The sequence below is a fragment of the Carassius auratus genome, chromosome 23 (genome assembly GCF_003368295.1).
Source record: "Carassius auratus strain Wakin chromosome 23, ASM336829v1, whole genome shotgun sequence".
In the NCBI taxonomy this organism is placed as follows: Eukaryota; Metazoa; Chordata; class Actinopteri; order Cypriniformes; family Cyprinidae; genus Carassius; species Carassius auratus.
In genome coordinates this window covers 9671357-9686495 of record NC_039265.1, presented here as the reverse complement: position 1 = coordinate 9686495, position 15139 = coordinate 9671357, and the positions used below count along the sequence as shown (strand labels likewise).

The 15139-nt window shown below is 36.8% G+C and overlaps 1 protein-coding gene across 1 annotated transcript in view; it reads right to left on the bottom strand.

The window, feature by feature from the left end:
• The window catches only part of LOC113041242 (glutathione peroxidase 7-like), a 6188-nt gene extending 2302 nt beyond the window's left edge, over positions 1 to 3886 (bottom strand). Inside the window, exon 1 of the mRNA XM_026199671.1 lies at positions 3681 to 3886. Within this exon, the coding sequence (XP_026055456.1) occupies positions 3681 to 3815 (135 nt within the window). The 5' untranslated portion in view covers positions 3816 to 3886. The remainder of the gene's footprint in view (positions 1 to 3680) is intronic.
• Between the last annotated feature and the right edge of the window lie 11253 nt (positions 3887 to 15139).

The window sequence follows — 15139 nt, the reverse complement described above, 5'->3', positions numbered from 1 at the left end:
CTCAAAAGCGAAAGATGCATAAGGATTAGATATGGCATTTTTACAGACATAAGGATATTTTAGCCTCTCCTATTACTCATTTAATTAACCTCTCAATTATGCAAGGTATTTAGATGCTTGGAAGTCAGCCATAGTGATGCCAATTTTTAAGGGTAGTGACCAAACAAATGTAGTAAACTATAGACTGATTAGTATATTCAATTCAATTCAAGTTTATATGTATAGCGCTTTTTACAATACAAATCATTACGAAACAACTTTACAGAAAATTATGTTTCTACAATGTTTAGTAGTAGCTTATAAGTGGTAACTGTCAGTTTGTGTGCATATGACAGGATTTTTCTGAAAGATTAATACAGGACATAGTCAACCAGACGATGAACATTATTAACAGTAATTATTATATGATGCAATCACACTTGTAGAAATATTTGTATATTGCCGACAGTTGCCAAAGTGGCTGAGAAATGGATAGCAAAACAGCTGATTTCTCACTTAAATGAGGGACATACCACTTTATATTCAATGCAATTTGGATTTGGCTCTAAGCATTTCACTGAAACTGCTCATTGCTATCTAAACTTGGTGGTGTAGTAGGAGCAGGGTTTTTGGATCTAAAGAAGGCATTCGACACTGTGAACCATGAGGTACTTCTTTCAAAGCTCACACTTTTAAATGTTTCTGTTGAAGCTATTAAATGGATGACTTATTATTTAGCAAAGAGGAAGCAGAGTGTGTGTCTTGGTAACAGTCAATCAATGTACCGAAATTGTAATATTGGAGTTCCTCAGGGATCAATTCTGGGCCCTATCTTGTTTAGTTTGTATATTAATGACTTGCCGCTAGTGTGTTCATCTGTTAGTATTCAAATGTATGCTGATGACACAGTTTTATATGTGCATGCTAAAAACAAACGAGTACTGAGCATTCTAACTGAGGTTTTGATCCAGGTTTCAGATTGGCTGAGTTTACATTTGAATGTAAATAAAACCGTTTGTATGTGTATTTATTTCTCACAAAACCCAACAGTGACTCCTCATCCTGATGTATTTGTTAAAGGAGAAAAGCTCAAGGTTGTTTCAGATTCTAAATAATTAAAAGTAATTTTAGATTCCTAATTGACATTTGAAAAGCATTCCAAAAAGGCAGCCAAAATTATTAAATTCAATTTGGCTAACTTCAGGCATATAAGACCATGCTTTACAGTAAAAGCAGCAAAACTTTTTATGCACTCTATGATTTTTTCTCATATTACATATTGTTTTACTAGTTGGTCACAAGCAAGCAGAACAGTTTTAATATCAGCTGAATCTTTAAATGGTTATGCACCTCCCCCACTTTGCCAGTTTATAATGCAGAACAAGAGCAACTAGTAGAGGAGACTGTGCTGTACAGTTTAGGCGTACAACATTTGTACGGTCAGTCTTTTCAATTAATGCCATTAATTATCGGAAGACTCTACCAACTGAATTAAGGAGTAGTACAAAATATGCAACATTTAAATATAAATTATCATTTTCTCTCTCTCTTTATGTTACTGCCATTATTACCCTTAGTGCTATTGTATGTAATAGCAGATGTTTTTGTATGTTTATGTGTGATAATTTCTGTATTTAAAATCTGGCAAAAGATGAAAATTGGGGCTTACTTTAGTTTATTTACAGTATTTTACTGTTGATTAATGAGCAATGTCCCTGTTAAATAATAAAAAATAAAAGATGGATGGATGGATGGATAGATAGATATATAATTGTATGCCAAACTATGACCATACATTTATGCCATATAAACTGCTATGTTCTTTTATTTTAAAGTTCTCGTATATAGCAATAATAAAAATTATATAATAAACAAGAGTTTAAACAGATGTTCAGCAGCCCTCTGATTCCTTCCTGCTTCCTTTCATTCTAGTTATCCCTGATTCAGATTTAAGGTTATGATCATAATCATACAGGGTCTCTGCTTGTTAAACTGTATGAAGCTTTTTGACTGTGTGTGACCGTGAACACCAATTATGCTCTGAAAGCCAAATGAAGCCATTAGAGCCAATCTGCAGCAGCTCTGAATCACTGGTGAGTCAAGGGACACCGTGACGTCAATAATGGGACTCCGTCTCACGCTTGTCCTTGGGTCTCTGTTTTACCTTTCTACTTCCTTTAAGTCTTCTTAATGATAATCAAATGTTCATGTGTCCTTGTGTAAATTAGATTTTTTTCCATAAATGTAAATTACACAGGATTGCTGTGCTGATCACCCCTCAAATTATAATACCAGCTCTTCCGATACAGAATGAAAAACACGTCATCTCCATTAAACCTGCTGTGTTAAGAAGAAAAAAAAAACCCACTTCATCACTGTATTCATTGGTTAGTATTAAAATAGACATTCCTACAGTACTACAGAGTAATAGAGAGAATTATTTATTTATATAAAAACACAGTAGTAGGAGGAGGAGTGCATTTGTGGTAGTAAGGGGCAGTCATAGTAATTAGTAGTAGATTCAAGATCAAGCAGAGTTTACAAGCAAAACGGTTAAATACAGTTCCAGACAAATATGTTGGTGGATTTTGATGTGAGAGGACAACAGGAGATGGCCTTTTTTTCTTTTTTTACAGGAGGAAGCGTTATTATAGATTATGGACTCTCTTGTATGGACTGTTTTAGCCACAAGTGACACTAGTCTTGATGTATTTGTTTCTTACAAACATGCAAGTTTTGACTTCACAAGATGTTAACTGATGGACGTGAGTGGTGTAGATTACTTCTGGATTATTGTGATGTTTTTATCATCTGTTTGTGCTCTCATTCTGAAGGCACCCATTCACTGCAGAGGATCCATCATTGCTACATTTCTCCAAATTTAATGAAGAATCAAACTCATCTACATCTTGGATGGACTGGGGTGAGTTCATTTTATTAAATGTTTATTTTTGAGTGAACTTTTTCTTGGAAAGACCTGAATTAACCAATATAATATAATATAATACAATATAATACAATATAATACAATATAATATAATATAATTAATATAATAATGTTGATTCTGATTTTAAGAATTTAAGGTTTAAAGTTGTTCAACATCGACACCTAGTGACTCAAAATGAGTTGTGCAACCACACTTCCAAATATTAATGCATATTTTATTTTTTCAGTAAAAAAAAAAAAAAAAAAGGTTAAGTAGCCTACTGTACGACGCGAGCCCTTCCATAACGCTATAATTTAACGCGTAATATAATGTATGCTAAAGTTTAATGTAAAACTATAACTTAGAATGTTTGTAAAGTTTACAAAAAACAATGCTGGACTGATCAGCAGTTCACGTACATTCAAAATCAGTTCGAATCACGTGCAATACTTGTCTCAGAACATTCCAACAATGTATGTTAATATTAATCAAAGTTATATTGAAGTGTTCCGTTACATTGATAAATAGCTGATCATACCGTTGAAATCCACAGCAGGAGCTGAGACAGGCTGCCACGTAGACACAGAATGAATGAGTCTCCTGGTTAGTAGTTTATTAAGGGGGATGCTAGAAGTGGGGGAATCTTACAACACCTTTAAAGCATGCATGAGAAAAGACCACGGCGATGCAACATTAGTATTAGGTTTTTCTTACATGCACGTTAGTTGCATCTTACGTCTGCAGAAGCACCAGAGATGATTTCTGGAGACTCACCGATCCTCTGTATTTCTCCAGAGAAACTAACCTCCCTCTGCTGTTCACCAACTTAAACGAGTAAAAGTCTTTCTGTTTGGCCTCGGCCAGACATGATAGAGTCAGTAAAGTAAGCGCTCTCAGAATCGTCCCCATAATGCTGTGAGATTCCTCTGGTGTAGAGCAGACGGATGACTGAACGGGACGGTCCGATACGGGGGAAAACAAACCTAAACACCTAGAGCGGAATGAGCTGAACTTTAGGGACACGTGGCCCAAACATCCAATCACAAGCTTCCGCTTTCCGTTATAAGATATTTGGCAAAACTTGTCAGAATTATGAGTTTTGTTGTTGTTGTGGTTGTTTTCATCCAGTTTAATTTTAATTTGAAGCATATTTAAAACTTTAGAGTTTGAATAATAATTATTATTTATTTGTATTTATTTTTCAAAATATCAACATCATTAGTTTTTTTGTACTAATGAGTGCATTGTAAACATATTATTTTATTTTATTAAAACAGGGGTAATAAAGCTCTTAGATTTATTGTGTTTGTATTGTGTGTGTATATAGGGTTCGAAATGTGGGGGGTCTGGGGGGTCTGGACCTTCCATAAGTCTTTAGGGACCCCCATAGGATTTTTCCCCCGCCCCCCGCGTAATCTACTTACCTGAAAATCATGATCTGCAAGATTAAACACAATCCGATCCGACCACCTCAGAGAAAAGAGCTTTTGAATCACAGCAGCTGTGGTCAAAGAGTTCTTGTGTGTTCGGAGCGGGATCGCGAATCATTTTAGTCGGTTCGGAATTCGGAGCGGGATCGCGAATCATTTGAGTCAGTTCGGGAGTTCGGATCGGGATCGCGAATCATTTGAGTCAGTTCGAGATTTCGGAGCGGGTTCGCGAATCATTTGAGTCAGTTTGGGGATCGCGGATCATTTCAATCAGTTCGGGAGTTCGGAGCGGGATCGCGAATCATTTGAGTCAGTTCGGGTTTTCGGAGCGGGTTCGCGAATCATTTGAGTCAGTTTGGGGATCGCGAATCATTTGAATCAGTTCAGGAGATCGGAGCGAGTTCGCGAATTATTTGAATCAGTTTGGGAGTTCAAAGCGGGTTCGCGAATCCTTTGATTCAGTTTGGGAGTTCGGATCGCGAATCATTTGAGTCAATTCGGGATTTCGGAGCGGGTTTGTGAATCATTTGAGTCAGTTAGGAAGTTTGGAGCAGGTTGGCGAATCAGTTTGTGGTTCGCGAATCATTTAAATAAATTCGGAAGTTCGTAGCTGGTTCGCGAATCATTTGAGTCAGTTTGGAAGTTTGGAGCAGGTTGGCGAATCATTAATCAGTTCGTGGTTCGCGAATAATTTGAGTCAGTTCGGGAGTTCGCAGCTGGTTCGCGAATCATTTGAGTCAGTTTGGGGATCGCGAATCATTTGAGTCAATTTGGGAGTTTGGAGCGGCTTCGCTGATCATTTGAGTCAGTTCGGAGTTCGGAGCTGGTTCGCGAATCATTTGAGTCATTGAGAAATTTAGGTGTGTGAATATGTGTATCAGTCAAGAAAAAATCGAAACCTCCAGTTTTGTTAGCTAAAAGGTGGTGTGCATATTTAGTTTTATTCTGTACACTATCTATTAGCCTATAAAACAGAAATTAAATGCAGCTGTTGCATTGTGTACCTTTCACCTTTTTGCAGAATGAAAAAAAAAAAAACCTCTGAAAACAAGCTTGCACATTTTAGTGTAATTTCATAGATAAAAACAAAAACATTTTTTTTTTTAAATTATATAAAAATAAGTTAACTCTGTTACCGCTACCATATGGTGCATTGTCCGTTACTTTTTTAAAAATTATTAATTTTGACTGAAGTGCAGCCTAACCTGTTTGCAGCAGCGACACATTGTAGGATTGGTGGAAGCCAACCACTGTAAACACGAAGACGCACCGTGGGCGTGTTTCCATTTATTCATGTATGTGCGGCAGTCATGGCGAGTCAAGGCGAGAGCAACATGAGTTTCTCAAAAGTGGAAATATGCATAATTCAGAATAATTCAGATTGCTTTCATTTATTTATTTTAAAATGTTCTGTGTTATGTTGTCCATTGTTGATAGTTTTCATACTTAAGCTGTGAAAGGAACATTTTTAAGGGCTCAACACAACAGCTTTTATGATGCAGATTAACCTCTCCCGACCGGCAATCGGTTGTTTGAATGAATTTCTAACATGTCCGAAATTTTGGTCGCCTCTCGTGAGGTATCGCACTATTGAAGCAGGGCTATGAACCAATTTTCTGCGTTTTCCTCACTGCACATTTGCGAAACCATAAACTAAACCTTGGCATCACGGCGTGTAGTGTTGACTGAAGTGATGGAGGTATAACTTGTGGAGTTATGGCAAAGAAAAAAAAAATAAAAGAGGGAAGAAAACGCCTGCTTGCCTCCAGTTCGCGTTGCAAAATGAATAGACCATATTGGCCACGTCTTCCGATCCACCTGCGCGTCTAGATACGTTTCAGCACCAGAGATGTATAAAGTACTAGATACCAATACTTGAGTAAAAGTACAAGTGCTCTATCAAAAAAGTGACTTGAGTAGAAGTTGAAGTGCTCTTTAAGCACCACACTTAAGTAGAAGTACTAAAGTATTCAGAATTTTTTGTACTTAAGTATTGCAAGTAGTCTATTTTAAAATTTACTACTCAAGTACTGAAAGTAAAAGTACAAGTATTGTGTTATGTAGTTATTAAAGAAAGTAGTCAAAAGTTTGAACATATTGTTTTTACTATTTCAAATGATTAACCTAAAGGACAATCACAATTCCTTTGACTGTAACTTTTTGTAAACAAAAAACAGATTAAAGGGTTATTTCACCCAATTTGCAAAATTATGTCATTAATAACTTACCCTCATGTTGTTTCAAACATGTAAGACAGTTTAAGATATTTTAGATTTAGTCTGAGAGCTCTCAGTCCCTCCATTGAAGCTGTGTGTATGGTATACTGTCCATGTCTTTATTCAGCATTGTCTTCTCTTCCGTATCTGTTGTTAGACAGTTCAAAACAAAGCAGTTTGTGATATCCGGTTCGTGAACGAATCATTAGATGTAACCGGATCTTTTTGAAACAGTTCACCAAATCGAACTGAATCGTTTTAAACGGTTCGCGTCTCCAATACGCATTAATCCACAAATGACTTAAGATGTTAACTTTTTTAATGTGGCTGACACTCCCTCTGAGTTAAAACAAGCCAATATCCCGGAGTAATTCATTTACTCAAACAGTACACTGACTGAACTGATGTGAAGAGAAAACTGAAGATGAACACCGAGCCGAGCCAGATAACGAACAAAACATTGACTCGTTCACGAGTCAAGAACCGTTTACGAATTCGTGTCCGATTCGAGAACCGAGGAGCTGATGATACTGCGCATGTGTGGTTCAGCGTGAAGCAGACCGACACACAGAGCGCTGGACCGAACTGATTCTTTTGGTGATTGATTCTGAACTGATTCTGTACTAATGTTATGAGCGCGGGTAAACCGAAGGCTTGCAATCATCGCCAATGACGTCATTACGTCGAGCGCAAAAGAACCGCTTAAATGTTTTCTTCAACCAGTCAGAAAGAACTACTGGTGATCCGGAAACCGATGCAACCGGTTCTTGACTCGTGAACGAGTCATTATCTGGCTCGGCTCGGTGTTCATCTCTCTCTTCACAGCAGTTCAGTCAGCACGCGCAGTCTTCTTAATCGCTCGATTCGCTCAATGATGTGCCAGCTTCATCAAACCTGCCATCTACAGTTCTGGCAGTGGTAATGTGGGTAACGAGTAACGATGCAGCACCTACACTGTAAAAAGTTTAACTATTATTTACTCAATTTTTTTGGTGAAACATTTTTACACTCAAAAAAATTGAGTAAATTTTAAAGCTGTGAAATCAATGAAATATACTGTTTAAATTGAGTAATTGTAAGTAAAAAAATTAAGTAAATCTGAATAACTGAATTGAGTAATTGTAAGTAAAAAAATTAATTAAATCTGAATAACTGAATAACTTTATATGAGAAATAAAATTAATTAGATATAATCATAATTATAAAACACCACAACTGAAATTCTATGTAAAATAAACAAAAAATATTGAGTAGATATAATTGAAATATTGGATGAAATTTAACCAAACAAATGTGCTATGTTTACTACATGTAAAAGTGAATTTAACTTAATATTGGACTATAAATTATCAAAATGTTGCATTCACTTTTTTTTTACACTATTCACCCTTTACAATTAATATAATAAAACCAAATAAAGAAAGAAACACATTTTTTATTAAACATTTATTTGTCAATTAAACATTAGACAAAGTCTAAAATCAACCTTTGAAACATTTTATCCATTTTAATATTCCAGTAGATTGCAAAAATTAAAAACTGTAAAGTAGCCATAAGGGAAATGATTAAACCTTATGAAACATTTCATCCATCTTAGTATTCAAGTAGATTACATGTAAAATACGATAGCCGTAAGAGAAATGACATCTTACTTTGTTCCTGGTGCATACCAGCCATTTGCAGTCACACTCATTACCACTCATTAAACCATAAAAAAAAAAGCAACACTTACATCAATGTTAAAGGGATAGTTCACCCAAAAAGATGATGTTGTCATAATGTACTCGCCCTCAAGTTGTCCCAAACCTGTACGAGTTTCTTTCTTCTGTTGAACACAAAAGATATTTTAATGAATGTTGGTTAACAGACAGTTGAAAGTTGCCATTGACCTCCATGGTAGGAAAAAAAGTATACTATGCAAAGTCAATGGCAACCTTTAAATGCGTTAACCAACACTCTTTAATACTTGGCTGAATGTCACGTCACTTCACTTAAAATATCTTTTGTGTTCAACAGAAGAAAGAAACTCGTACAGGTTTGGGACAAACTGAGGGAGAGTAAATTATGACAACATCATCTTTTTGGGTGAACTATCCCTTCAACAGAATTAATCCGATAACAGAAACACTTCCATCAGGAATACCCATTCAGTGGGATGATCATGAACCACTACTATGCAAGAAGATAATTTTTTTAACCTCTGAACATTAACAGAGAGTTTTGGAGGATCCAGCTCAAGAAACAGTTTTTGGAACAACTCAAGTGAGTACAGGTCTTTCTCAAAATATTTGCATATTGTGATAAAAGTTCATTGTTTTCCATAATGTACTGATCAAAATTAAACTTTCATATATTTCATACATTTTTGATTTATTGCACACCAACTGAAATATTTCAGGTCTTTTATTGTTTTAATAGTGATGATTTTGGCATATAGCTCATGAAAACCCAAAATTCCTATCTCAAAAAATGAGTATATCATGAAAAGGTTCTCTAAACAAGCTATTAACCTAATCATCTGAATGAACTAATTAACTCTAAACACCTGCAAAAGATTCCTGAGGCTTTTAAAAACTCCCAGTCTGGTTCATTACTCAAAACCGCAATCATGGGTAAGACTGCCGACCTGACTGCTGTCCAGAAGGCCATTATTGACACCCTCAAGCGAGAGGGCAAGCCACAGAAAGACATTTCTGAACGAATAGGCTGTTCCCAGAGTGCTGTATCAAGGCACCTCAGTGGGAAGTCTGTGGGAAGGAAAAAGTGTGGCAAAAAACGCTGCACAACGAGAAGAGGTGACCGGACCCTGAGGAAGATTGTGGAGAAGGACCGATTCCAGACCTTGGGGGACCTGCGGAAGCAGTGGACTGAGTCTGGAGTAGAAACACCCAGAGCCACCGTGCACAGGCGTGTGCAGGAAATGGGATACAGAGAAGCACCACTGGACTGTTGCTCAGTGGTCCAAAGTACTTTTTTTCGGATGAAAGCAAATTTTGCATGTCATTCGGAAATCAAGGTGCCAGAGTCTGGAGGAAGACTGGGGAGAAGGAAATGCCAAAATGCCTGAAGTCCAGTGTCAAGTACCCACAGTCAGTGATGGTCTGGGGTGCCATGTCAGCTGCTGGTGTTGGTCCACTGTGTTTTATCAAGGGCAGGGTCAATGCAGCTAGCTATCAGGAGATTTTGGAGCACTTCATGCTTCCATCTGCTGAAAAGCTTTATGGAGATGAAGATTTCATTTTTCAGCACGACCTGGCACCTGCTCACAGTGCCAAAACCACTGGTAAATGGTTTACTGACCATGGTATTACTGTGCTCAATTGGCCTGCCAACTCTCCTGACCTGAACCCCATAGAGAATCTGTGGGATATTGTGAAGAGAAAGTTGAGAGACGCAAGACCCAACACTCTGGATGAGCTTAAGGCCGCTACCGAAGCATCCTGGGCCTCCATAACACCTCAGCAGTGCCACAGGCTGATTGCCTCCATGCCACGCCGCATTGAAGCAGTCATTTCTGCAAACGGATTCCCGACCAAGTATTGAGTGCATAACTGAACATAATTATTTAAAGGTTGACTTTTTTTGTATTAAAACTAGGGGTGCTCCGATCAGCCGATCGTTATGCGCATCTCGTCAGTAAAGCCGGTTATCTAATCAGCGGTTAATTCCATCAGGTGCGTGATTTCACATAGAGCAGCTGTTACTACACAGAGCCGTTGTTAATAGAGAAGATGCGCAAATCCACTTCATTTTCAGCGTTTTTTGGTGCATCTTCTCAGTTAACAACGGCTCTGTGTAGTAACAGCTGCTCTATGTGAAATCAGCACCTGATGCAATTAACCGCTGATTAGAGAACCGGCTTTACTGACGAGATGCGCATAACGATCGGCCGATCGTGATCGGAGCACCCCTAATTAAAACACTTTTCTTTTATTGGTTGGATGAAATATGCTATTTTTTTGAGATAGGAATTTGGGGTTTTCATGAGCTGTATGCCACAATCATCAGTATTAAAACAATAAAAGACCTGAAATATTTCAGTTGGTGTGCAATGAATCTAAAATATATGACATTATGGAAAATAATGAACTTTATCACAATATGCTAATTTTTTGAGAAGGACCTGTATTTGTGGGTCTTGGGATATCTCAAATCCAATGAATACGGGACTCCCAAAAGATAGCAGCAGGCTCTGCTGAGATTCCCAAGATTGCGGAGGACAGTGATGCCCTCAATCACAACTCCTACATTGCTGACGGCCCCATCATTGTCCCGAAGGATGTAGATTTTTATCACCTCCTCTGCCAACTCTGCTTGTACGAAGACCGGTAGATCAGCTGAACCCTACAGGCAAATTTTAAAGATAACTGGTTAGAGCTTACATTCAAACCTGAATGTTACAAGAAAGCGACAAATACACAAAACAAATAGCACCTGAAGAAGCAAACATTCTGTTGGACCATATGATAGGTAAAAATCTCAAATAAAGTTTACTAGGGGGAGGAGTTGCAAAAATTAACAGCATTCTTCTTAACAAGAGGACAGGTTAATTTTCTACATAGGGACATTTATTTTTAACAATAAACCTAAAAGAAAAATGAAAAGAGACAAACTGCGAGCTTCTATGCTGTAAATCAATGCTATAGGCTTTTATTGAGGTCCGCATTATTTCAACCAATTTCTTTATAAACATGTTTAATATTTAAGTAAAATGACTAATGGTTTTGAAACAAAAAAGCTTGTTTAATTGCACTACTTGAAATCAAACTATTTAAGGATGCAAAATTAAACTGATCTGTTTCAGGGAACAAAAATATTACTTTAATTAAAATTAAAACAATGTACCCCTCCCCCAGCCTCCGCTGTCCTTCAATACCCACCAGGTCTGGATTTGTTGTGAAACAGCTGCGGTGACTGGAGTAATGGAATGAAAATTCAGCTTTAATGTATATATATATATATATATATATTTATATAATTACTAGCCAAATGGCGATAGAGGGTGGGGGGGATAGACGGTTGTTTTTTCTGCATTTTTTTTTTTTTTAATAAATGCAAGCTTAATGAGCTTAAGAAACTTATTTTAGAAACATTAAAAAGCTTACTGTTTTCAAACTTTTGACCGATATTGTATGTGATCTAGGTTTCAGTGCACTAGAATGATTTTACAACGGAGCAGGCCTTAAACTGGCTGGCTCCCTATAGTGGGAGCTGATTAAAAGGCACCAGTCTATGTTATGTCCACGCCATTTTAAATACTTTTGCGTGGCGTATTTGTAGTGGTGATTTAAGAGCTCATACTTGAGTTCATGTAGTAATTATGATGTTTTACAAAAACGTGACAGCTTTTTACAAGACAGAATGTTGTCATTTGAAAGTTCATAAATGATGTGTTCCCTTTTGACAAGCCACTGACCCCAAAGGGGAACCTGTACAAAATCGTTTTACATTGGGCATGTATAGTTATAGTTGCTGGACCACGGTTACACTTATCGTTAGACTTTCAAATGGCGGTTGAAATAAACGGTGATCCAAATAGTACGAACGTTAACCCACTCAAAAAAACATACATATCGCTGCCCCACTAACTAACTTAGAAAACTACACTGTTATGTACACGTACACAAGGTCAATGTTTAATCAACTTTTGAATAAAGTATTGCAAATATACATCGTTATAAAATGACTAACGTTACTTACAGGAAATTCGAGTAATGCTGTTCACGTCGTTGCTGAGAAAAGCAGTCCTTCAGTGACAGGTGCCTCTTGCTTGAGCCGCGAAACTTGTTAAACTTCTTAAGATGACGAAAAATACAAACACAATTGTTGGGAAATCCTTAATAATTAACTTCTGAATTAAACATCACAAACATATTTAGTTTTAGCTGGCTAAATTACATAACGTACCACGATATGAGAGGAGTGCGGGTCTTGCCGTTGCTGAGGAAACTCAGGAAAGCCGTCCTTCAGGTGACTTCGATTAAGCTACGAAACTTGTTGAAGATGACGTAAAATACAAAGACAATTGTTAGGAAATGCTTAATAATTATTAACTTTATAATAAAGTGTTACAAACGTAAGTAGGATTAGCTGACTAACGTTACTTACCAGGAGTTGTGAGGAGTATGGCTAGTCGACGTCTCTGCTGAGGAAAGCAGATTTTTTTTTTTTCCTGCGGAGCTGCACACGTGATCACTTTAGCCGCGAAATTTACTCAATTTATTTAAACCGTCATTTATTAAGCTGGAACTTTATTTAGGAAAATTGGTAGGAAATACTTAATAATTTTAGTTTCTAAAACAGATCAGTACAAGTAAATAATTATCAAATATTTCTATTAGAATTCACCAGAAATATTGAGGGTATATTAAAAATATAATTAGTTAGTTAAATACTTATTTATTTTCATTACATAAACTTAAATAATATATGTAAATTTTAGAGAAATTATTTGTTGGATTTTTAATTATTATTTTTAACCTGACCCACTCAAAATATCACTTAAATGATATCAAAAGATTTTATTAAGTAAATATAGCTCTTTATTTTTGTGAAATTTACTAAGCCACTGAATTATTTTTTACAGTGTAACAAAAATAACGGAGTAAAAGTATTAAACTCATCGAAAATATGTACTGAAGTAAAAGTGGAAGTAGGGGAAAAAAATAATACTCTAATAAAGTACAGATACCGCCTTTTAGTACTTAAGTACAGTAGTGAAGTAGTTCTACTTCGTTACTATACATCTCTGTTCAGCACACAGAATTGCGCTTATCACCAAAGCAGTGCGTTTATCCCGGGAAAGCATGTTTATTCAGAAACCGCCACAAACATCCGGGTTCTGAGGGATCCTACGTGTTGATTCGGTTGATTCCTCACGTATAGTGTGAGCAGTCAAATCGCAACTCGACGATCGGACTGTACAGTTAACGCATAAAAATCGTGATCTTTGGCTTTACATCGCATGCGATCTACTCGTACAGTGTGAGTTGGTACCTTGCCAAAATTGCACAGAAATCACACAGTGTATGCCCTGCCTTTACTGGGATTTTCACGCACAACCATTTCTAGGGTTTACAAAGAATGGTGTGAAAAGCGAAAAACATCCAGTATGTGGCAGTCCTGTGGGTGAAAATGCCTTGTTGATGCTAGAGGTCAGAGGAGAATGGGCCGACTGATTCAAGCTGATAGAAGAGCAACTTTGACTGAAATAACCACTTGTTACAACCGAGGTATGCAGCAAAGCATTTGTGAAGCCACAACACGCACAACCTTGAGGCGGATGGGCTACAACAGCAGAAGACCACACCGTGTATCACTCATCTCCACTACAAATAGGAAAAAGAGGCTACAATTTGCACAAGCTCACCAAAATTGGACAGTTGAAGAATGGAAAAATGTTGCCTGGTCTGATGAGTCTCGATTTCTGTTGAGACATTCAGATGGTAGAGTCAGAATTTGGTTTAAACAGAATGAGAACATGGATCCATCATGCCTTGCTACCACTGTGCAGACTGCTGGTGGTGGTGGTGTAATGGTGTGGGGGATGTTTTCTTGGCACACTTTAGGCCCCTCAGTGCCAATTGGCCATCATTTAAATGCCACAGCCTACCTGAGCATTGTTTCTGACCATCTCCATCCCTTTATGACCACCATGTGCCCATCCTCTGATGGCTACTTCCAGCAGGATAATGCACCATGTCACAAAGCTCGAATAATTTTAAATCGGTTTCTTTAACATTACAATGAGTTCACTGTACTAAAATTGCCCCCAAATTCACCAGATCTCAACCCAATAGAGCATCTTTGGGATGTGGTGGAACGGGAGCTTCTGAAGGCGAAAAGGGGTCAAACACAGTATTAGTATGGTGTTCCTAATAATCCTTTAGGTGAGTGTAAATTTTTTTTTTTTTAAATGACAAATTTTCCCCCAAGATCCAGTGTACATTTGACAGTTTTAATTATTATTATTAGTTTTTTCTCAAATTATTAACGTCATTAGTTTGTTTTTTTGTACTAATGTATACAGTGCATTGTAAACTTTAACATATTATTTGATTTTATTAAAAATGGATAACAAAGTTTTAAAGGGGTCATCGGAAGTTGATATGATTCTTTAGGGTTTTAATGTAAAAGTAAAAGCGTAAAAGTAATTATGTTCATTATTACCAAAAAAAAAAAAAAAAAAAAAAACAGATTTAAAAGAGACATTTATTTTCACTTCAGCATCGCTTGAAATTATTCTAAAAAGCACGTATGGGTGAAATGGAGCTTTTAGAATCAGTCAAATTGAAAGATTCATGCAACAAACCGAAGTCCTGATCTGAAATTATGCTCTTATGTCCCCACCTATGTCAAAATCAAACCCATAGGCTAAAAGAAGAGTTAAATAAGAACTAAAAAAAAGAGCTGAAAAATAAGAACAAACATAAATTGAACATTTAAACACTGACCTCACAAGACTAGATCATGGTACATGAAGCAGTTTCTGAGATACACTGTAGATATTTGAAACCAACACACACACAAACCCAGACAGACAGGATATGAATAAAGCATGAAATATCTTTATTGTTAATTTACATTA